This window comes from Staurois parvus, unplaced genomic scaffold, assembly GCF_062004578.1.
Source record: "Staurois parvus isolate SC_StPar_1 unplaced genomic scaffold, SC_StPar_1.0 ptg000186l, whole genome shotgun sequence".
Lineage (NCBI taxonomy): Eukaryota > Metazoa > Chordata > Amphibia > Anura > Ranidae > Staurois > Staurois parvus.
Window position 1 is genome coordinate 2230205 of NW_028317982.1, and position 25375 is coordinate 2255579.

A 25375-nucleotide genomic window follows, 5' to 3' on the forward strand; every position below is an offset into this window, starting at 1 on the left:
CCATCACTCTGCTCTTTGTACAGGCTATGTGCAGCATAGTGATTATGTCATCAATACTTTTGTATGTATGCAGCCAGAAATACTGCACTTGGATGGAAACTGTCTGTGTCAAGGGCCAGTCTGAGTCGATAGGCTGTTGCATGCAAATTGCAGAGGCGTTGCCCATTATTTTGTACAGGATACGCTGCTGCTGTGGTTCACTGAGTGCATGGGGATCACCATCAAGAATCTGTGATTCTTGATGGTGATCCCCATGCACTCAGTGAACCACAGCAGCAGCGTATCCTGTACAAATGTGTTTTTAAACCCTTAACTCTATATCCTGCATTTTAAATATCTTCAATTTGTTCCTTAATTAATGTTCTTGACTTCTCTAGAATTCTAACCATCAGCCATTAGTCAGTGTGCACTTGCCTTCCTGTTCTTCTACTTCTGAATTTATGAGAACAATATTTTATTGAGCAGGGCATGGTTATCTGGGTAGCAGGCTTTTTGGTGATAGAGGGTCACCTGAAGCATATTTGGTTGCAGTATTCTGAATGATTTTCAGTAACAATACCATTCAGTCACCTGTACCCAGTGTACCATTTCCTGTGCTGGCCTCTGTATTCCGCTCATGTAGCTATGTGCAGTAATGAGAAACCATTTATTGATGAACTCAGCCTGATGCTCTTTCACACACATTTACTACCATTCCACATTCACTTAATAGGTTTGGGAGACGCTAGTGGAAAGTTTGATTTCACATCGATACCATGCATGGACAACACACACAATAAGTAAAGTTTGAGGCCGATATATACATGTGCAATTTAAAGAATGAATGTACTTAAGACACAATTAAGTTGTTTTGGAATATACCAGCAAATCAAGCAAATTAGCAGATGTATTATCATGGTGTTTTTCTGTTTCCTGAGCAGGGGATTTATTAAAACAAGGTAAAAAAAAATCCTGTGACAGTCTGCCTAAGCATTCTGAATCAAGAAAAGTGTGCTAGAGCTAAAAGTTTCTTGCTGCAGAGGACAGCCAGTTGGACCCCTTTCCCACTGATGCACCTTTGCTGCACTGAAACGCACCTTTCCAACGTGACAAATGCGTATCCAAAATATTTCCCTTTAAATCCTATGTGGATTTTCACATGGCTGCATTTGTGCTGCGGTTTGGAAAGTTCTGAATGCTGCATCTTTGATGTGCATTTAAAAATCACACCAAAGATGCACCTTCCATTGATGTCAATGGGAAACGCACCAAGAATGCACCCATGGTTAATTTTAGGTGCGTTTTTGGGGTCACATGGCAGAAATATGTTGGTTGTTAACCACCTGCTGCCAGTGAACAGGTAATTAAGGAGCCGACACATGCCGGCTTTCTTAACAATCAGTGGATAGGTAAACAACCCCCCCCCCCCATTGCACTCCCTCCATCCCCAGCCAGGACAGTGCAGGAGTTCTGAAATCTTGCCATCCAGCTCCTTCGGTCCTTCCACCCCCATCTCCTCCCCTCACATTATGCTCCAGGCTGACCTACCCGCCCCCTGTCTTTCTGTCTCTTCCCACCTCCTGTGGGGGTAGCATTGCTATTGCACAAGAGGGGCTGGAGTGTGCTGACCACTGAAAGGGGAGGCATTATCAATGGTTTTTGAGGACTCTGGTTGGTTCCATAATAACCACCCCTCAGCATTCCCTAACCAGTGAATAACCACTTGTTAAGCTGCCAGCACCTGACCGCGTCCTTAACAAGCTATTCACACAGATGGGCTGTAACGCAATGCATTTAAAATGTTCGGTGCAGTTTTTAAAAATGCATAGTGTGTTTTAGAAGCACGACAGTGTGAAAGCAGCCTAAGACTAGGTTCACACTAATGTATGGCTCAAATCACACTGCACAGACATCACATGTAATTTGCACAGGAATGTGGTGCGATTCCTGTTCGAATTACATGCGGTGTCCCGCACCGCATTATTGTGAACCCGGTCTCAATGTCTTTTTTAGAGTGCAGTAAATAATGCCAAGAAAGTCAATGCCCTGCCCTTCCCTGCACCACTGATACCTAACAACTCCTCTCCCATAAGGCCCATGTCACACCTGTGATTCTCTTGCTGGTAAGAATTAGCCAGCAATAGGATAACTAAAAAGTACAAGGAAAACATACTGCTTATATGTGTCAGTCCCTTGCAGATTGGATGAGCAAGGCTTCATTCGCTTGCTGACCAAAATGCTGCAGAAGGTATGTCGCTAGTGAGAGAGCAACACCTCACTCATGCATCCAGGGAAAGAACTTCACATATACAGCTGGTCATAAAAAGTATTGAGCATATCACCATTTTTCTAGGTAAATATATTTCTAAAGATACTATTGACATGAAAATCCATACATACAAAGAAACCAAAACAAATAAGTTCATAAATGAAGTTTTGTGTACTGAAATGGAACGACACGGAAAAAGTATTGAACACATGAAGAAAGGGAGGTGCACAAAGGCATGGAAAGCCAAGACACCAGCTGAAATCTATCAGTAATTAAAAAGCAATCCTGCCCCTTGTCAGTGCAAATTAATATCAGCTGATTCAGTCTCAACTGATGGCCTATAAAAAGGTGTCTCATTACCAAGGTGTCACACAAGAAACATTTCATGATGGGTAAAAGCAAAGAGCTCTCTCAAGACCTTCGCAACCTTATTGTTGCAACACATACTGATGGCATTGGTTACAGAAGAGTTTCTAACCACCTGTATGTTCCAGTGAGCACTGTTGGGGCTATAATACTGAAGTTGAAAGAACATCATTTCACAATAAACTGGCCACGAACAGGTGCTCTTCTCAAGATTTCTGAGAGAGGAGTGAAAAGAATTATCAGACGAGTTGTCTAAGAGCCAAAGACCACTTGTTTAGTGCTTTAGAAAGGCCTGGAGTTAGCAGGTACAATTGTTTCAAAGAAAACAATAAGTGATGCACTCAACCATCGTAGCCTGTCTGCATGCTCACCACACAAGACTCCATTGCTGAAGAAAAAGCATGTTGAAGCTCGTTTAAAGTTTGCTGCACAACATTTAGACAAGCTTGTGAAATACTGGGAGAATATAGTCTGGTCAGATGAGACCAAAGTTAAACTCTTTGGCAAATCACCCCAAAACCACCATACCAACAGTGAAGTTTGGAGGTGAGAACATCATGGTGTGGGGCTGTTTTTCAGCATCCGATACTGGAAAACTTCATTTCATTGAAGGAAGGATGAATAGAAAAATGTACCAAGTTGTTCTTGGTAACAATCTGCTGCCATCTACCAGGATGATGAAGATGAAACAAGGGTGGACATTTCAGCAAGACAATGATCCCAAACACAAAGCCAAGGATCCAATAGAAAATCTATGGAAAGGACTAAAGATCACAGTTCATAGAAGAGGCCCAAGGAACCTTCAAGCTTTGAAGACTGTGTGGAAGAATGGGCCAAAATCACATCTGAGCAATGCATGCGACTAGTTTCTCCATACAGGAGGCGTCTTGAAGCTGTCATTACCAACAAAGGATTTTGTACAAAGTATTAAATAAATTTCAGTTACCGTGTTCAATGCTTTTTTTCCTGTGTCATTCCATTTTATTACACATAACTTAATTCCTGAACTTATTTGTTTTAGTTTCTTTGTATGTATGGATTGCATGGGTTGTTATCGATTGTGTGGTGAACATTTCATGGCAATAGCACCTTTTAGCGATATAGTTACTGAGAAAAACGGTGTCGTGTTCAATACTTATTTTACCCGCTGTAAATAGGTGAGTGTTTTACTACCGTGTTGTCCTGGATCACAATCCCGGCACTGGCAATGTCACAATAGCGAAAGCATTACTAGTGTAACATCAGACTAACACTGTGTCCCAACCCCCCCATTTTAATCACCGCATTGTAGTCCGCTACATGTTCTAATGAAAAAATGTCAAGTTTATTCAGTCACTGGTTAATATGACTTCATCCAGGTTTAATGACTACACTGGGTTATAGGGGAACCCACAATCATTAAAGTTAGCCTGTCTCCTCCTCATGTTCTCCAAAGTATTTACATATTCTGAACAAGCAGTAAAAACACTTTAACCACTTGCCTTTGAGAGGATTTACCCCCCTCCTGACCAGGCTATTTTTTGCGATACAGTGCTGTGTTACTTTAACTGACAATTGAGCGGTCATGCAACGCTGTACATATATGAAATTTGTGTCCTTTTTTTCCCACAGATAGCTTTCTTTTGGTGATATTTGATCACCTGTGCATTTTTTATTTTTTGTGCTATAAACAAAAAAAGACCGACAATTTTGAAAATAAGCCAATATTTTTTACTTATTGCTATGAAACATATCCAGTAAAAAAATTTTAAAAATCGAATTTCATCATAGAATTAGCCAAAATGTATTCTGCTACAATATACATTTCTCAATACATGTAAATTGGTTTACTTGAAAGTTATAGCGTCTACAAATGGTGGTGTGTATATACTGGAATTTTTTTTTATACCAGTAATGGTGGCGATCAGTGACTTATAGCAGCACTGCGGCGGGCATTCTGACACTGGGTGGGAACTAACTGCCACTGGCATCCCAATGACACTAATACAGTGATCAGTGCTAGTAAAAAGCACTGATACTATACAAATGACACTGGACAGGAAGGGGCTAACATCTGGGGCGATCAAAGGGTTAACTGTGTGCTGTTTTACATAATGTGCTGTGTGAGTTTTACTAGGGAAACATGCTGCTGTGTATCTCTCACAGAGAAGTACACAGCAGCATGTTCTTGTTGGCAGGAGAGAGACCTGTGTTTAGACACAGGTCTCTGCCCTGTCAGTGTTACTCAGCAATCGCCAGGTGCCGGCGGGGAAACTCCAGCTAGACCTGGTGATTGACATCCATAGCTGCCAATGGCGGCGCGAGTAGGGTGGCTTGCGTACACGCCTCCTACCCGAAAATGCGCAGCCCCTCTGCCCTGTAGCAGTAAAGTTGCTCAAAAGTTACATGCATATAGTATGGTGTGTTATGCAGGATCTTGCTGCCAGATTTTGCCAGCAAGATCTTGTGTACGAACTGCTGTGCATGTACCCAAGCTGTTAGAAACCCAACATAGGGTTTGTTTGTTGTGAGATTTGCAGAACTTTGAGAATTAAAAACTTCATATCAAACATCACACTGAATAGTCAGAGATGGCTTGTTTTAAAGTTCTTTTGCTGCTTATTAAAGAAGAGCTCCGGTCATATTTGTACAAATGTAAATTTAGCAGCTTCAAAAACTGTAGCTGCTGACTTTTAAACACTCACCTGTCCCTCCCAGGATCCAGTGCTGTGCTCACCCGAGACATTTTCTCCACCCATGTTCTTTCCCTAGCACCTGCATCTTAATTGTGGGCACCCGGCTGTGAAAGCTTGCGGCTTTACAGCCAGTCGCCCACTGCGCATTGTGAATGGTACCGCATTCTATCTGGGAGCTGTGACATGTCCAAGAAGACTGTGGGGAGAGAGGGGAGAGGAGGACTTCCGCTTTCCACTATACTAACCGCACTTCTGACCAGTTTTCCTGGCACCAAGAGAAAAATGGTGATGGGAAGGAACCTCCAGCAGATTGACATCCTCGGGGGGTGTCTTCCCTCCAATCAGTTCTCAGAACTCTCTCTTTGAGCTCTGCAGAATGTAATTTCAGCTCTCCGCCCCTGTTTTCTAAACTCTCAAGCAAGCTTTAAAAATTCAGCACTTTGAACAGCTGTTGAGAATAAAGCAGATAAAAAGGTACAACGTATGTAGGAGGATTTTTTTTCATCTCTGTGTATTACCTAAGGGCAGTCACTTCACTGGGTATATGTAAGGGTTTACAACCTCTTTAAAGTTTAATGAACATAGTCTGCGTACAAATACACTTTAAGATTTATAATTGTGCAATTGTATTGTAGTATACAGTGGAGAAAATAATTATTTGATTCCCCTGCAGATTTTGTAAGTTTGCCTACTTAAAAAGAAATGTAGGGTCTATAATTGTTATAGGTGTATTTTAAATGATAGAGACCAGGGGCGGACTGACCATATGGAAACTCGGGCACTGCCCGAGGGCCCGGGGTCAGTAGGGGGCCCCATGAGATGCCCCTGGTACCTTTTTCATAGGCTTTAAATTTGGGCAAGGACACAGGGGCCCCATGATCCCCTATTGCCCGGGGGCCCCATGAGTTGTCAGTCCGCCCCTGATAGAGACAGATTATCAACAAAAAAAGTAAGAAAAAAAACACGATACAAATGTTATAAATTGAGTTGCAGTTCAGTGAGTAAAATAAGTATTTTCATCCTTTACCAACCAACAATTATTCTGGCTCCCACAGACTGGCTATGTGCTCATGTGATACACAGATTAGTCCTGTCAATTTAAGAAGATGCTCCTAACGACAACTCGTTATGTGTATAAAAGACACCTGTCCACAGAATCTCTTTCTGCCATTCAAACCTCACCACCATGGCCAAGGGGATTCCTCCAGCCATTGTTTGTGTGGGTGGAAGAATCTATAGTTTTTCATATATTGCCAGCTGTAGTGCCACCAGTTCAGCACCTAGTGTTTTCTCCTTCCTCCCCAAAAGGATTTTCAGTAGGTTTTTCTTAATAATTGAATTTAGTGTATCAGTTTTGTTTGATGTTTACAATATGCACGGTAAATGTTTGCAAAGTAATTTCTCTATAAACATCCTTCATATTTACAGTCTTCTTTCTGATTTGTAGCAAGTAAGGATACCGTTTCATCTCAAGTGAAAGAGCATAGAAATGCCGTCCTGGATTTAATTGGAGACTATTTAAAAAGTAGGTGTTACCAGAGGTCCGTCTTGCGGTAGATTATATATTAGTTGCCGTCTTGTCTATTAGTTTGCTGCTAATGGAATATTTCCTGTCTTTGTAGGAGTGTGTAAGCTGTACTCAGAGCAGAGAGCCATCAGAGTTAAACGTGTCGTGGACAAGAAAAGATTGTGAGTATCCATTCAGTGAAGCAGTACAGTGTAATGAGCAGCACAGCCTTGGTCTAAACTGGCTGCGGCGCTTATGGTTTTCATATTAATGTGGTCATTAATTCATATCAGAATCCTCAGTTGAAGGTTTGTGTTAAATAGACTGTATTATCAAGAAATATATATGTACAGTTTAAAGGAAACCTACTGTACTTAAGCATGGTGGCTGGCCGTGCTAACCTCTCCTTCTGGGATCAGTAATTCCTTGGCTGTCGTGCTGGAGCAGTAGCTTCAGTATTTTGTAAGTCACTGGGCTGGAACAAGTATGTGAATTAGGAGTTCTGATTATCCTCTGACTTTCTTGACTTGTTCCAGGTCAGTGACTGACAGTATGGACCCAGTATTGAAGCCATTGACAGCTAGGCAACCAGGAGGTCAGCAATCACTGCCTCCATATTTCTAATAATACAGATTTCTGCTTTATTATATCTGCTTGTCATTTTTAGTAAAAAAAAAGAACTACAGTTAGTCCCCTGCATAAGAACTTTCAAGTTGCAAACATTCAAAGACACGAACATGCATTTCCATGTCCAATCATGTGAGTTAGTTCGCATTTCTGGCGTACATTCTTATGCGTGCATCCTCTACAAGTGGTTGTGCTTCTGTGTACTTTCTCTATTTCAACCTTTATATTTTTTATGTATTTGTTTGATATGTGTTATAAACCTATTACAGTAATTTATTGGGTGTTGGGTAACTAGGCTAAGTCTGTTAGACTTACAAACAAATTGGACTTAAGAAACGTGCTTTTGGAATGGAACTTGTTCGTATGTAGGGGACTTAATGTATATTTTTTATAAAGATCTAAACTTAATCTAACCATGTAGTAATAGATTACTGCTTTAGATATTCAAATCTGCCTAATATTTGCCCAAAAACACAATCGTACTTTATGGCTCTGTAATGGAGATGCTGGGTGCAATCATATACACGCTCACAATCGACATGTAGTCATGCAGGTACCTTTTAATCAGCATTTAAACCATTACATATTCTACGCATGTGAAAGACCATCTACCAAATTAACACCTGACCTGGCACATCATAGCATTGACCCGGCACTCCAAGAAATAACAGAATCCAACTGCAATATTCTTGCACTGTCAAAATCTCCACTTTTTTTTATCACATGATAGATAGGAGGATATATCTTATAGTCATCACAATCTGCATAATAACACACACCAGTAAGAGTGCGAGCATTACAACATGAAATAGACACATCATTTGACAGCGTCACAGCATCGAATTAATACATTACCAAAGCTATGTTAGAAGCTGGGAGGAGCAAATCCCAAACTGCCCTGGGGGTCACAGAGAAGCCGTAGGCGCAACCAGTTGATGAGCCCTTATAGCCTTTGCAAAAATCCCAACGTCAGAGCATCCTCTGGCCACTAAGGGGTGCTTCTACTGGTCTCGCCCAGACCTTTGCTTTATAAACCAATTTTCTGGAAGCTGTCCAATAGTGGGCGGTGCCACACCAACCACAGGAGGAGCTAGCAGAAGGGTTCCACGAGGATAACAGAGTCACATTCAAAGTGACACTGAAAGGCAGCTCAGATGACCACTGATATGTGGCACTGAAATGTGGCACTGATGGGCACTGGCAGGTGGCATGGATGAGGCACTGATGGACACTGACAGATGGTGCTACTGGGCTACACAGATCATGAGGGCACACTGATCATCAGTTCTCTGATGATCAGTGTAGATGTCCCCTCCGAGGGATGCCGATTACCGGCTCTCCTCTCCTCACGAACTGTCAGCGTGACAGCTCGTGAGGAGAGAAATGCCGATAACCGGCGTTTCCCTGTTTACATGTGATCAGCTGTGATTGGACACAGCTGATCACATGACCGAGCCTACATCTTTGACTCTTTCCGTGGATCGGTGATCCACTGTGTCCGAGGAACACAGCGCACTGCCGATCGCCGCGCATGCACGGTTAGAATGGGAGGACTTCATATGATGTCCTCCCAGAATGAGAAAACTGCCTTGCGTCCGTCATTTTACTATATGGTGGGCGGGAGGCGGTTAAACAGGTTTTTATCTCCTAATATGAGGTTACTAGATGTAATAAACATGCTTCATTCCATAAACAAGTTTTTATCTTGCTCTCAGCAGAATATCTGGTGACTTTGTTACTTAGACCTGGAGAAGTGACACATCAGTCACCTGTCATGCCCCTGGCATTTGGGCAACAATGTTTTATTGTAAAAATTACCCAAGAAACAAAAGATCCAAGGCCAACACATTTCATAGGCATTGCAGGCTCCTATATAACCGTGCAAGGATAGCACTCCTATTGTTTTCTTAAAGTGGTTGTAAAGGTTCCAGGTTTTTTACCTTCCTGCATTGTATGGGAAGAGGAGGGTGGGGGCTGCTCAATGCAAAATCACTGCACAGAGCAGGTAAGTATAACATCTCAACTTTAAGTAGGCTGAGATGACACAAAACGTGGAAAAATAAAATTTTTCTGAAAATGACATTTTTTTTAAAATATTTTTAAGATTAAAAATGTATTGTTTAATCATGTTACATTCACTGTGAATATGTTTGACTTCCATTCTCTCCATGTTAAAATGTTTGTAAGGTGTGGAAGGTGTTTGAAAACAACAGTGCTCAATTTTAGCCAGAAACTAAACCAAATGTAACAGTTGCATGATCCTTTAAAAATAGCTGGCACTGGTTATAACGTCATGAAGTCCCTTTACAATAACTGTAGCAGGTGTAGAGACCTTGTTGCCAAAGTCAGTAAATGTTCATTTAAGAAGCAAGCAACCCCCCAGATCTAAAGCTGGCCATAGATGAGTCCGTTTTTTTTTTTCATTCAACCAGCGGGTTGAACAAACAACAGACCCAATTCCCCCATCTACACATGCAAGGTGGATGGGAGAATGCTCCTGCTGTGTAATTGTATTATGACAGTGGGGAGACTTCCATGCTGTCAGAATACACCGATCAGTGCTGTAGCCACTGTTTGAGCGGAAGTTTTCCAGCAGGGGGCTGTGCAGTTGTCAATCAGTAGACTGACTTTTGTTTAACCACATTGCCCATATATAGATCGAAATTTGGCCAATCTCTGCTGAACCTGCTAAATTTCGATCTATCAGTGGGCAGCTTTAGATTTAAGGTCCTGATTGAACTGACCACATTAGACAGGCCTGAAATTATCCTTTATTAATATACCAAGGTTTTAAATTGCAAGTCATCTTACAACTTAACTAACATCAGGTGGTGTCATTTTTGTTTGATTTTTAATCATTGAAAAGATTTGGTCCTCACCCACTAAAAATATTGAATTTCACATCATCTATGATATACAGTTCTGACTTCACAACAGAAAATCAAGTAGTCTGCACTATATTAAGTACCTAAATATAAAGCTTTGCTTACAGTTGTGTGGATTTCATAAATAAAGTGTATTAAAATGGCTGAAATGCTGTATTAAATTGCTACATGTCTAAGTCCTAAGCATTTGGCAGTGTGATCCATATTGAAGGGAGAATAATCAAATTTAAACGCTAAGGGCTTGTTAACACACAGTACAGTGTTCTCAGAAGAGTGATGCACGTTGAATCTCTGTTTTGGGAGCATTTGACAGCCTCCTAACTACCTAATTTAAGCTTGTAAATGCTGCACTACTGCGCCACAATCATTGTGTTACATGTGGTTGCAACATGGTCCCATATACCTGCATTAGTTACGTTCAGTAGTGGTAACGCCTACTGAATAGAGCATGCCATTTATTTTTTGCTGCAGCATGTGTACAACCCTGAGCAGCTGCATGCCCAGGTTCAGACGGGCAGTTGGGGGGTTGTAAAACCATGGCTCAGCTGCCTGGTTTTACCATGCCCTAACCACACATGTGAACAAAGCCTAATCCTTAAGCAGAGGTTACATGACCATTGTTTAGGCCATCAGATGTGGTCAGCACCAAAGGAAGCATAGAGCAGCATTTTTTCCCAGAAAGGGTTTTTTCAGCCTCTCTTTTACTCATTATCTGTGCCAACAAGACTGTTTACGTGGATATTTTTAACACTGGACCCAGGTTCACTTTAATATTTAGGTATTTTGCCATGAACGTTGCCCCTCAAGTTTAGGGCTCTGTCAAGTGCTGTAGCTTTGCTTGATTGGTGAATCTGAAATGCCTTTGAAGAGATTCCCTGGCTCAGAGTTCCTGAATGGTATCAGAAGCTGGTTATCTGTTACTGCGCTGGCCTGATTTACAGATGGTGTTCTCATAGCACTGCAGTAATAACTGGTATCTCTAATATGTTTAATTGTTGGATTGAGATCAAACATTTCAGTCAGAAATGTACACTGTCTCTCAGCAACAATGTGCCTACCTAGATGTGGACGTCTAAAACGGAAGATAAAAAGACTTTTACAAATGGACCATATTCCACATCAAAAAGCCATCTCTGTGGAGCGTTCTATGTGTTTGCCATCCTCCCATAGGGTATTAGAGAAGGCTTAATGCAATAATTAGAAATGCTTTTATCACATTAATAGATTTTCTTTGTACTAAGGCTTGAGAGGCATTTTGTTCCTTTTCAATTAAAAACTATTATACTCCATAATTGAGATGGTAGCAAGAAGAAATGATGTGATTGGCGCTGTAATGGGAAAGTCTGTTATTTCCAGAGCATGGTATTTTCTCTTAACGTAATACTTCCATTCCTGATTATAGCTCAGGTCTGCCTGTCTGTATCCTTCATTGCGTATATGAGTATGCATAATTTAATACGGATTTCAATATTCTTCCAGTGGTTTCCTGGTTTCCAGTCCTAGTATTAATACAAGGTTGTTGAGTTTATTTATGAGCCTATTAGATAGAGGAGACTGTGCAGTAGACATTAGCAACTGAACATTTCTTCTTTGACTAATTTATATACCTTTTTTTATTAATGTTAAAGCCAAAACTCTAGCCAGAACATTTGTTTCTATTTTGCCATAGCATAAAAACCTTTGTTTAGTTTTAAATGCTGTGTGTATCTCCGTAGAAGAGGTTTGTCTTCTCTTCCTCATATGACTCACACCCTTCACCTGAATATGAAGTGTTGACAGAGGTTCAAACCCTTTCCCAGTCTTCCCAAAATTAAAAGTGATTTTAACAGTCAGAGTTGAAGAGAAACTTTGAAGTCTGTTTCTTAGGTTTCTTCCACTGAGAAAGATGGGTGCCCTTGCTCACAGTAGCATCCTTGATGATATCAGAGCCAGTCCAAAGAAATGTCCCTTGTAGGTGATGCGGATCAAACACTTCTTGCACAAGGTTTTTGTAGACCAGAAATTTAGCCATATTGCCCTATGCATATGTACCAACATAAGGCACATGCAAGAGATGAGACAGGAGGCTTCCAACAAATCACTACAGCTGAAATGTAATGCTGCGGCCATCTGTTCTAAGCGTTAAATGACCAAAAATTCAACAGCAACGGTGATTAGATCAGTTTTAAGGAAGTCGCAATAAGGATGGGTTGAAGGGCTGAACCCAGCCAGAATATAGCCCTATAAAGAGCTTTCAGCTGCTTATCTTTAAGGTTCTTTAAGGAAAACATACTCTATACCAGAAAAATAAGCTCCTTGTTAAGGTCCGAGACAGACCAGTCCACAGTGGGAATGGACCACTTCTGCATAAAATCCTCACAAAACTTGGAGGAAGCGGATAACAAATCAGGGTGCTTCCAATTTCCATGGAGAAATAATTGTAATAATAGGTGCAAAGGAACAGACTCAATAAGACTCTTCCTCGAAGGGTGGGAAAGAGAACAGGGAGTGCAAGCATGTGACATCGCACCCAACAGATGACATCAGCACTCAGTTCCACAGCTTTGACCTCTTCCACGGCCAAACTGGCAGAAAATGGGGGAACAGTGGCACCCAGTGACCTATGTAAATGAGTTAGCTCCTGTGCTTGGCCTGATTGCACTACTTATTGAGTCTGAGATTGGGAACTGAGGAAATGCTATTGTTACCTGGAAAGCACTCAACAGCTGATTTTTACTGGAAATAAATAGCACCTCAAATGGAACCAGATGCCCAAAGGTCACTTCCTGGCTGTCCACACAATGTCCAATCTATAGTGGGTTCCGAATTTGGTACTCCAAAAGCAAGGCTAAGGATGACTGTGCCAGAAAGCTGTCATTGAAGAAATATTTGTGCAGTAATGTAGAGAAGAGTCTTAATTGTGGAAGAAACAGAAAGGGTAAACAAGTGCTAGGAAAAATGTTAGTCTTTCATACAGAAGCTGAAAAAAAAAGATGTTCATCCTCTGCAGTAGAAAATAATTAAGGCATGCTGGTAGGAGTCCTGGGCTGCCCTACAGTTTTTGTTTTGGTTGGCAGCGTCCAATCCTCCTGTAGGTGGAAGTATAATCCAAAGGTTAAAGACTTCTTGTGTTCCTGGATGGATGAAAAAGAAAAAACTCCCTGTCCCTCCTCAGTTTCTCACCTCCATCCGTCTGTGTCTGTGTCACCACACAGATTAGAAGATCCCCATTAAGCCCTTTCATGCCTTCTGGGTCAAGTTGTCATTTCCCCAGTCCACCCTGTAGCAGAATGGTTTCATGGGATTTACTCCAATCGGGTCATTGTTCCTAAGACCCATTTTGGATCTCAAGGCTCTGATTGTCTGAATATGAGACCAAAAATTCTGAATGCAATCCATCAAATCTGTCATTCACCAGGGAGACTTCTGGCTTCTTTGGACATCAAAGATACTTACCTACATGTCCCCATCTTTACAGGGCATTAGGGATGTCTACGCTTTGCTGTGGGCCCCTACAATACCTGTTCATGGCCTTGCCCTTTGGCCCCTCATCTGTGCTTTAGGTATTCACCAATGTGCTGGCCCCAGTATTAGCTCTTCTGCTTGACATGCCCATTGTGGAATACATGTACAACCATCTGTTGTGTTGAGGGAACAGCCAGCACAGGCTATGTTGGGCAACACGTTTCTCGCTGTCCAAACTTGATCAAGTGGATCTTGAAACTTTAGAAACCAATGCTAAAGCTGACTCATTGCTTGGAGTATCTGTGTCTAGTCTTGGACACATCTCAGGTCAGAGTTCGAACTCTCCAGTCCTGAATCCGCCCAACTCTCTGCTTTTGCTTGAAAGTCCAGCATAGTCTCCTCTGAGACCATCCCTTTTACCTAGTTTTACTCCAGGTATTTACAACGCAACATTCTGTAGACTTGGGACAAATAGGTCCACTCTTTAAACAGATGAATTCATTTGTTCCTGACTTGGTGGCTCAGGAATCTAGCTCTTGAGTCAGGTAAGTCTGTCCTTCTTGTTTTTTGGAAGATTCTCACAAGTAGCCTCTCAGGCTGGGCTGCTTGGCACTGCAGGAGACTTGATCATCTCAGAATTCTAGTTGCCAGCTAAGCATCTTAGGTCCTCAGGTGATTTGGCTGTCTGCAGCATTGGACCACCCTCTCATCTGATTTGGATGTGGTCAGCTGCTATGACAGTGGCTTACATTAACCACCCAAAAATTATGCTACTGCAAGAGAGGTAGAGCAGATCCTGTCATGGGCAGAACTTCACGTTCCAGGTGTAGACTGTTGGCAGACATGTTTCCCCAGCTGACAGTCCCTGGACCTGGGGGATTGGTTCTACATCCAGAGGTGTTTCAGGACCCATGTCACAAGGGGAGGATGCTAAATATGTGGCCTTCCTGGCCTCCAAGTTCAACAGCAATCGGACAGGTTTATATTCTGGTACAGGGACCCTCTAGCAGAAGCAATGGAAGTTCTGGTGGCTCTGTGAGATTAGTACACCCTGATTGATGCATTTTCTCACCTTAAACCTCCTCCTGACTGCTCCACAGGATCAAAATGGAGGGCATTTTAGTGATCCTCATTGCTCCTGTCTGGCCAAAGCAGATGTGGTACCCCAACCTGATAAGATTTCTTGCCGTTGCTCTTTGAGCACTGCCAGATCATAAGGCTATTCTGTCCCAAGGGCCTATTTGCCATCCTGCTTCTTGGTCACTGTCTTCAAAGGCATAATTGATGACTTGACGTGGTGGGAGTCTTGGGAGTTTCCAACTCCAGTGTGGCCCCATAGACTTGCATTAGTTTTGTTCAGCTGTGCTAACATCTCCTGAATACAACGTGCCTTTTTTTTCTACAGAATGTGTGCAGCCTTGAGCAGGTGCATGCCCATATTCAGGTATGCAGTTGGGGAGCGATAAAACCATGGCTCAGCTGCCTGGTTTTACCATCCCCTAGCCACATGTGTGATCAAAGCCCAATCCTTCAGCAGAGATTACATTACCATTGTCTAGGCCATCAGGTGTGGGTAACACCAAAGGAAGCATAGAGCAGCATTTTTTCCTAAAAAGGTTTTTTCATCCTCTGTTATTTTCTATTTATCTGTGCCAACAGGACTGTTTACAAGGCTGTTTTTAACACTTGAGCCCATGTTTGCTTTGATATCTAGGTATGCTGCCTTGAACGTCTCTTCCCAAGTTCAGGACTCATAACTGTTGTTTAAACCCATATTAGAAATTAATTTCTCTACTCTCACTTTTAAAATGTTTTTAAAGTCATCACCTCTGCAAGTCGATTGTTTTGACCTGGTGGCCTTATCCTGCAAATAATCCTATTTGATTTGATTTTTATATAGGGGTAAGGTGGTGTTGAGACCTAGGATTTCTTACTTGACTTTTTGCCTTTAGTCATGTTCTTCCTTCCCTTTTTTCTGGCTCCAGTTCACCTAAAGGAAAGTTCCCCGTTGTTGTTTGGATGTGATTTGGGCTGTGCAAGTCTATCTCTCGGCCACTGCTTTTTTCAGAAAGGCCAATTCCCTTTTGGTCATACCAGATGAACCCCATGGGGCTGCAGCGGCTTCACATTCCACCATCTCTACGTGGCACAGACAGATTATAATTCAAGTTTATCTGATCTGAAGGATCATGTTCCACCACTTCCTCTCTAGGCACACTATACTACATATGTGAGACTTTTCTTTTGCTTTTCGACATCAAGCAACCATTTTCTATATTAGCAAGACTGCAACCTGACCTTTTGTTCACGCATTCTCTGAGTTCTACCAGGTGGATATTTAGGACTCATCTGATGGCAGCTTCAAGTGTGAGGTCCTTCAGTTGCCTCTTTGAGTTGCAGGCAGTCCTCCGTTCTCTGTTGTTTTCTTGGGCCTATCGGCATCGGTTTGCTGCGTTACCCACCTCCAAAGCTTGACATCTCAAAAGTTACCAATTGACCACCACCACTGCGCTACTTTAACTGGCAATTGCGCAGTCATGCAACACTGTATGCAAATGAAAGTTTTATCACTTTTTTTCACACAAATAGAGCTTTCTTTTGGTGGTATTTGATCACCGCTGAGTTTTTTACTTTTAATTATACAAAACGAAAAAAGAACTGAAATTTTTGAGAAAAAAATATTTCTAATTCCTGTCATAAACAAAATCCAATTTCTTCACAAATTTATGCCAAAATGTATTCTGCTACATGTCTTTGGTAGAAAAAAAAATTTCAATAAGTGTATATTAATTGGTTTGTGTGAAAGTGAAAGCATCTCATGGTATATATACTGCAATTTATGCAGTTATGATGCTATACTGGTAATGGCGGTGATCAGTGACTTATAGTGTGACGTGCAATCTTGCACTAGGTGACGCTGTCTGGGAGCAGGGGTGGACTGACCATTCAAGCACTCGGCACTGCCCCAGGGCCCAAGGTCAGTAGGGGCCCCATGAGATGCCCCTGGTACCTTTTTTGGGTGTGGTTTGAGTGTGGGAGAGGACACAGGGGCCCCATGATCCCCTATTGCCCGGGGGCCCCATGAGTTGTCAGTCCGCCCCTGTCTGGGAGGTACACTAACACTGACATCAATAGTGATACTTATACAGTGATCAGTGCTAATACGGTTCACTGTACTAATAACACTAGATGGGAAGGGGTTAACATCAAGGCGTTATCAAAGGGTTAACTGTGTGCCTAACAAGTGTACTGCGTGTGATATGTGCTGCTTTGACTGAAGAGATTTGGCAGTTTTGTTTTTTTCTATCAGAGACCTGGGTTGATTGTAGACACAAAGTTCTGTGCTGTGTTTGAACACAGCCAATCAGCAGGCCTCCTCCATAAATCATTGGCCAGGACCTACAGACAAAATCCTGTTGTGTCCAACCGTAGCATAGGTTATCAGGAGATAAACCTGTAAGCAGGCTTGCAACATTTATTTACTTTAAGCCTGCAGCTGCCTCCCTGTCACAGTAAATCTATTGTGATGGGACAGCAAATGATTAAAGCGGAACTATACTCACCTCAGTTCTAGCAATGCGGCGTCCCTCTGCTATCCGCCCGGATGATTACATCTTCAAGCGGCCAACTTCCAGGTCCAAATCTCCGGCTTCTGTCATTGCCAGGGCAGGGATGACGTCACTTCAGCGTATGCACAGGAGTTCAGTCAAATTTAGTATTGCTGAATTTGTACAGTGAGCAGCACATGCACGGCTCACTGTACAGGGCAGGCAGGCAGGTAAGTAACTTTAACTGCTTCCCGACCTCCCTATAGCAGAAATACTGCTACAGGGTGGCATGGGTGCTCAAAATCACATATATATAGATCATATTCTGCTTGGGCAGAAGGGCATGTTCCAGTTCTGTCAGCAGTATTCTTTCCAGGGATAGAGAATTGTCAGGCAGACTACCTCAGTCGTCATTGGTTGATGCCAGGGGAATGGCTCTCTGCAATCTGCCAGCATTGGGGGTACCCCATCGTAAATCTATTGGTGCCCAGGTTCAACAGTAAGTTGGACAGGTTTGTGTCCAGGACGCGGGACCCTCTTGCGATAGGGGTAGATGCATTGGTGATACCATGAGATCAGTTTTTCCTACTCTATGCCTTTCCCCCGTTTCAGCTACTCCTGCGGCTATTACGCAAGATTCAAGGTAAATCCGGTGATATTAGTGGCACCAGCCTGGCCCAGGAGATGTCGGTACGTGGACATTGTCAGGCTAGCAGTGGGCAATCCATGGCCTCTGCCAGATCGGTCAGACCTGCTGTCTCAGGGACCTATATTACACCCAGCTTTACGGTTGCTGAATTTGACGGAATAGACCCAAATCTTGAAAGATAGGGGAGTGTCAGATTCAGTTATCCACACAATGTTGAACGTTAGGAAGCTGTTTTCCAAGAACATTTATTATAGAATTTAGAAGGCATTATTTCTTGGTGTGATGGTCAAAATTAGCAACCCCAGAAATATTTGATTGGGAGAATTTTCTCTTTTCTCCAATCAGGAGTAGAAAAGAAGTTGGCTGTTGGTACTATTAAGGGTCAGGTTTCAGCCTTGACTGTTTTCTTCGAAAGACTGATTACTTCTCACTCTTTGGTTTGCTCTTTTTATGTGAGTGATGTGTACTGTTCCTCCTATCAGACAACCCCTGTGTCCTTGGGAATTTAACTTGGTGTTGGCAGTTTTACAGAAACCACCATTTGAACCTATCAGGGAGATTTTGTTAGTTCTTCTAACTCTAAAGGTTGTTTTTTTTTTTTTGTGGCAATCACCTCTGCAAGAAGGGCATTGGAGTTGGCAGCTCTTTCTTGTAGGGAACAATTTTTGGTTTTACATCAGGATAAGGTGGTGTTATGGCCTCATCTGTCCTTTTTGCCAAAAGTGGTTTCTGCCTTCATTCATTGCTCTGCCTTCATTCTTTCCTAGACCTCAATCGGCAATAAGGATCTTTTTGAGAATGACTGCGCAGATTAGAAAGACTGATTCCTAGTTTAATTTTGCTGGAAGGTCCCAGGAGAGGACAAGCAGCATCCAGATCAACTATTTCTAAGTGGATTCGTCAGATAATCATTCAAGCTTATGGTTTGAAGAGCAAAGTTACACCTTTTCGGGTGAAATCATACTCTACCAGGAGTGTGGGGGCATCTTGGACTATCCGCCACCAGGCATCAGTTGCTCAGGTTTTCTACATGGTCTTCGGTTCTTAATTCACAAGGTTTTACCAGGTGGATGTCAGAGCCACGGAGGATTCTGCCTTTGGCCGCAGTGTTTTACGTACAGCTGAATAGCTCCGTTTGGGATGTTGGTGGTGGTTATTGTGATGTCACTCACCCCTCAAGGTTATTGCTTTGGGACATCCCACATAGTCATAGAATGTCCTCTGTGTCCCGTGATGTACGAGAAAGAAAATTGGATTCTTCCTACATACCATCCATTTCTTGGAGTACATCACAGGACACAAAGGTCATTCCCCTCTTTCTGGATTTCCATTGCTTGCTAAAAAGCTGAATACTTCCTGTATAGGAGGGGTTGTATAGGGGAGGACTTCCTGTTTGATAGGGTGGCCAGTATCCATTCACCTATAGGTGGCATATAGCCTACATAGTCATTATTATGGCCTGCTCTGTGTGTCGTGATGTACTCTAAGGCAGCGTTTCTCAACCTTTTTTCAGTCGAGGCACCATTAAAATTATGGACAATCTCGAGGCACCCTTTAACCTTCTGCACAATCCCAAGGCACCCCATTCTAAAATGTGAAAAAGCTATTCTAATAGTTTTACATAATGCAGCAACATCTACATGCTTAGGACATCCAACGTAAGAGATGATTTATTCTTCCAAAGCAAATATCACTTTGCAAACTGGTACTGACAAGTATTCCAGTGTTTCTCCCTTAGTTTCTGTCCCTCACTCAGCTAATGTAACCCCACTGCTGCTAAGAGGAGCAGGGGAGGGCCAACAATAATTGCTGTGCAGGCACCCGGCATCCTCCTTATCAACTAATGATGTAATTGGTTGTTAGGATGGCGGCAGGTTGTAAAAGTATGCAATGAAAACCTATGGCTTTGTGTAATTAAAAGACAGGCTTGATCCACCTGCTGGCTTGTATACAACGGCAGTTTTTAAGAAAGGCACCCTTGAAAAAGCCTGAAGGCACCCTGGTTGAGAAGGGCTGCTCTCAGAAATGGATTGTACTGGCAAGTATGTAGAAAAAATCCAATTGTCTGTTCCTAGAGGCTAAATAGTGGTGCTCTATGATTCCATGCACTCTATTTTAGGCTAGTAGCGTTTTTCAAGCATCAGCATTTAGGAGCAGAAAAAAAATAGTTTTTGTAGAATTTTTGGGAGTTGTTTTCAGCAGAAAAAAATGCTAAACGCTTCTAAAACGCTACTAAAAACTCTATTCTCAGAGTTTTTTTAACTTAAAAAAAATGATAGCGTGCATGGAGCCTTAAGCTGAACTCTGGGCAGATATAAGACACAAACTAATTCCACCCTTTATTAATGAATACATTCTTCAATGTCAGCAGTATGAGTACCTGAATTTAACTGGGTATCTGCCTCTTGCAGTCCTTGTATAGCGGAGCTCAGACTGGTTGCTGGAAGGGTAGTACGGGGATCCAGTTAGTTGTGCTGCAGTGCAAGGAGTATGCTGATAGGAGGAGACAGCAGAGTAACAGATAGATGAGCTCACCATTCTGCTGCATCTCCTTTCCCTGGAAAGTGTTTTTCAACCTTTTTTCAGTCAAGGTGCCCTATAAAACTATTTTCAGTCTCAAAAGAAATGTCTTTTGACAAGTAAAACAACTATCATGTATTTCATCTATGTATTTAGATATTTTACTGGTGGTTGGCTTTAAAGTGGTTGTAAAGTGGTTTTTTTACCAAGTTGTTTCGAGTCCAATCTTGATCCAGTGATGTGCGCAAGAGCAGCAGCTCTCTCGGCTCTCTCCTCATTGGACAGAGAGGCAGCAGTGCAAGCCATTGGCTTATGGACACACAGAGCCTGCTCGTAAGAGAGCACGCACAAGTGCTCCCATACCAAAAGGATTGCTATGGGGCCATTGGGCAGGGGGAAGGGGCCAGGAAAGCCGGTGGGGGACCCAAGAAGAGGAGGATGGGGGCTGCTCTGTGCAAAACTATTCCACAGAGCAGGTAAGTGTAACATGTTTTTTATTTAAAAAAAACCTCACTTTAATTTCAGGAGGGATCAACAGTGTTTTTAAACCTTTTTTCAGTCAAGGCGCCCTATGAAATTAGTATCAGTATCGAGGTACCCCAGTCTAAAGGCTCACATGTGAGGTTGGAGAATGGTAAAACCACAAGGTTGAGCCACATTTTTATCCAGCCCCCAACTGCTCCCTCTTTAGCTGCTCAGGCAGAGGCTGAGGTTGTACACATGTCACACCCCCGTCTGGTGCTGCCTGCTGAGCATGACCCATTTAGGTGAATGGAACTGTGCTGCAACTGCCCTGCAATCAAATACATTGCATACAGTTGGAGCACAATGGGGATGGCATTTAGGGGATTAAAACAGGCGGTGAGGTGACATATTGCTTCCTTACTGTCTGACAAATGCCTCTGAAAAGCGGTCTGGGTATGGATCACTTTTCAGAGAAGCGGCACTCCTTGCCACTATTGTGAACTGGTCCTAAAACAGTCCTGCTAGCTTAGAAAATCAGTTCTGATCTATAGAATTAGGGATCAGGATTAAAAATGTACAGACGTACATATATACATACATGCATGTAAACATACATACGCACACGCATAAAATCACAAATACACACACATAGCCTTGTTTCCACATGCAAGCTGTACCTGCGCACCCATTGTCAGGTGAATGGTTTGTTTGCACTGCTGCAATGTAGGAGGAGGCAGAGATATCAGGGCTCAGGAAGACGTCTCTTCCACTGCTCTGCTTGTTCTCCTGATCGAGCTCCCAGTGTGCAGATGTAGAATTTGAAGCTCTGCGGGTCTATCTATATAGGGCTGGTAATGGCAGAGTTCTGAACTGTACATTGGAACAAAGCTTGATCTATACCCTTTCTCAGCCAGGATGCCTTGGCACCCCAGGGTGCTGAGGAACCCAAGTTGAAGAAGACTGACCTGAAATAAGAATTTCACTTGTTCCTATGATTGAGGTGTGTTCTGTATTTTGTCTGTAGGTCAAGGCTGGAACCAGAACAGATCCATAAAGTGAAGGCACAGCACACAACAGAGACAACCACCTCTGGGAATACAGAAGGGAAGGAGGAAGGCAAACAAGCCGGAGAAGATAATACAGGTGGAGTAAATGACTAAGCATTCCCCTATAGATGAAATTTTCCATTCACTTGTATTGCATTTTTCATGACCAAAAATGTTTGCTTTAGGTTTTGCATAAAATAAAGATGGATCAGAACCTCTGTTCGGTTTGGTAGGTGCCGTTCTATGCCACCAACCCATGAATCAGTACTTTGTTCAGAAATTCACACAGAAAAATGCTTTCAGAGTGCACTTTCAGAGCAGCGATAAGGTCCTCCTGGAAAACACTTATAGCTTATACAACTTACTTTTAAATGCATGGCAATGTCAGTGCCGAGGTGTAGGTTGTCTTGCTTACAAACCGTGAATTTAACAACTGGGAAAAGTAGAATTAGTATAGCTGTCATTGCAAGCACTGTATTTGTCCCAATCTTGACTTCAGTACCCAGTGAAGGTTCCCTGACCCAGAACAAGCATACGTACATTGATTCTCCTGGTGCCTCTTTGCAACCACTTTCTGTTTATGTACATTCTCCATCAACTGCTGCTAGCGTGAATCATACCCGTGCAATGTGCATTGCCAAGGCCATGTGTAGTTTCCACTAAACAAGTGTAGAACAACAATTAGTGTTCAAGGACAGATAAGTGTTGTCACCCTATAACAGGAAGACAATGACCCTTATGTCAGGGTCATCGGGTATTATTTTAATGAAAGTTGTAGATTTAAAAAGATTGAAAGACTTAAAAGTATATTAAGATGTTAATTTAGTGATTGGGTTTACATACACAAGCACGAACATCCTTGATATTTGTGAAGTCTAGTGGGGGGGCTAAAGCACATGGCTGAACAAAGATCTCTGTGTAAAGCTGCCTATATACTAGCAAGATTTTAAAAATGGTATGAAAATTCTCAGTACATTTGATGACTTAATGAATGTAGTTTTAAGTACTTCAAATTGAATCTGCCTTTAACATTTTTACCATTCTGAACAAAAACCAGTGCTAGAAATTCATTCCCATCCTGCTCCTTTGAATTTTTTTGTCTCTTTGGTGGAAAAAAAATGTTGATTTTTACCTCATGAACAACAAGAAAATCGAACAAACTTTCTTAAAACAAAAAAATGTGAATGAAATTCTACATAAGGTATGGCAAGCTTTACAACACTAGGTAAACCATATTTATTGATGGCAACACTCAAACTGCACTTTCCAAATTAGCTAGTGTACATTATGCTAAAAACATTCATAATTATATGGTTATATGTATAGATTTAATTAATTCCTAGGCATGAAAAGCTGATACAACAAGTTCAGCATCATGAACTAACCATCTTTACATTCCCTTTCCCCCCGGACAGAAAGGACGGTGTCTGACGCTCAGAGCACTTCAGGTCTATGGGATGACAGTCTAGGTGAAGATGAATTGTCCCCAGAGGAGATTCAAATGGTAATTTTATTTCCAGGTCATTTGTTTTCATTTTACATTAATTTCTTAGTACAAACGTAAGGTATGGTATTTTTCTGTGCTTTCACAACACCTTTGGTTTTCTTATATCCAGGTGCAGTCAGATTTTCAAATATAACATTGAAGCTTGTTCTCATGTGAGTGCTGAAATTGGAACATTGAGGGGAATTTATCAAAACTGGAGCAGCTGTGCATGGCAACCAGACAGATTCAATGTTTAATTTCGAAAACTTAACCGAACATGCTGAAAATAGAAGCCTATTGGTTGCCATGCATACAGTGAAGGAAATAAGTATTTGATCCCCTGCTGATTTTGAATGTTTGCCCACTCACAAAGAAATGATCAGTCTAAAAATCGAATGGTAGGTGTATTGTAACACTGAGAGACAGAATAGCAACAGAAAATTCAAAAGAAATGCATGTCTAACAAAGTAAAAAAAACAAAGATTTCTAAAGCTGTCCAAACATTTAATTCTGGTTCTTGATGAACTGGCTACAATCCACATAGTAGGGGACCCTTTCAGCCCCCTCCTATCCAACTTCCTTGATTGAAAAATTGAAGGAGCTGAATGGAAAATAGTTGGCTGAACAGCAGCTGCATCCAATCAGATACAGCTGCTGTTCAGGTATTTTGACAGCCAACAGGGCCAACTTTCAAAATATAATGGCCAAATTGAAAGATTTATCCATTTGCACAATTTACCCTGAATGGAGCAATCTGATTTTTTTTTCTCAGCCTGTGAAAAAATAATCTATGCATATGGACAGCTGACTGATGGACTTAAACATCAGAGGGCAACCAGGGTTATCTGAGAACATGACATAAGAGTGAGTACGGGAGGTGATGAGACATCTGCTGCTCTTCAAACCAGTTGTGATATCCCTAGCAGCTCAGTCAAGGAACACACATAGTACATGCATGGAAACGGGGAGGAATTGGCACTGTTAAGTTAGCACATTTTTGTGTGCGTTAACAGCTTTCAAGAGTCCTAAATGTGCATCATTAGCCCTAGAAAAGTCTTACATGACTACACCTCATGTTACTGGAAATGCCTGATTTTGGCTTTGATTAAGCCAGAACCAAGTTACCCTGTGTGTATGTAGCACAGTGTGTAGGCAGCATCAAGGTAAAATGTAGGGTACCCACATATAAGAAATCAGTGCCAACTGTTCTTGTAGTTTTTGGCCAGATGGTGCATTGACCTTGTGTTTTTTGTTTAAGCTGCCTGTTAGCTGTCTATTCTTGGGAAAGTTATCAATTGGATTGTTTAAAAATCTTGTTCTGATCATTATTTTAGTATTTTAAGCAGCCCCAACATACCCTGCAGATTCATAAACCTAAATCCTTGGCCAGGCCAAATTTCCATCCAGATGGAAGAGGCAGAAACATTGTTTTTCCTGATGAGAGCAGTTGAATCATGGGCATCTATAACCATTTGCCTACTTTAAATTCCTTACGATCGCTGTTATTTTTCCTTTAATCTTTGCAACTATTTCCTGAATCCGAGTGCAGCTGTTATCTGTACAGACACACCAATCCTCAGTTCTGTGCCTATTGTTCCACTACAAAGGATAAAGGTTTGTAAAAGCAGCAGAATTGACTGAGCCTGTCTTTTGTAATATGTGATGCTGGAACAGACAAAGCAGAATAGGAGATGGTTATCTCTCATTTTAATTTGTCGAAAGCTGGAAATATTATAATTTATCTATCTGACCTCCTTCTGGAGTGGTATGGTGCACTGTCTGCCAAATGGATGTTTATTTAGAAACCAGCTTGAACTGTAACTACTATACTCCCCTTGCAGTGGGTTATAACTCTGTGCAGATATGAAATCCTACATTTAGTCTCTACAGATGTTAAAAATGCACTAAG

General features: G+C 41.9%; 1 protein-coding gene across 1 annotated transcript in view; it reads left to right on the top strand.

Moving 5' to 3' along the window:
• Positions 1-25375, top strand: part of STX18 (syntaxin 18) — a 264025-nt gene that overhangs the window by 147084 nt on the left and 91566 nt on the right. The window contains exons 4-7 of the mRNA XM_089677399.1: positions 6737-6814; positions 6912-6978; positions 21959-22077; positions 23396-23484. Coding sequence (XP_089533525.1) covers positions 6737-6814; positions 6912-6978; positions 21959-22077; positions 23396-23484 — 353 coding nt within the window. The remainder of the gene's footprint in view (positions 1-6736; positions 6815-6911; positions 6979-21958; positions 22078-23395; positions 23485-25375) is intronic.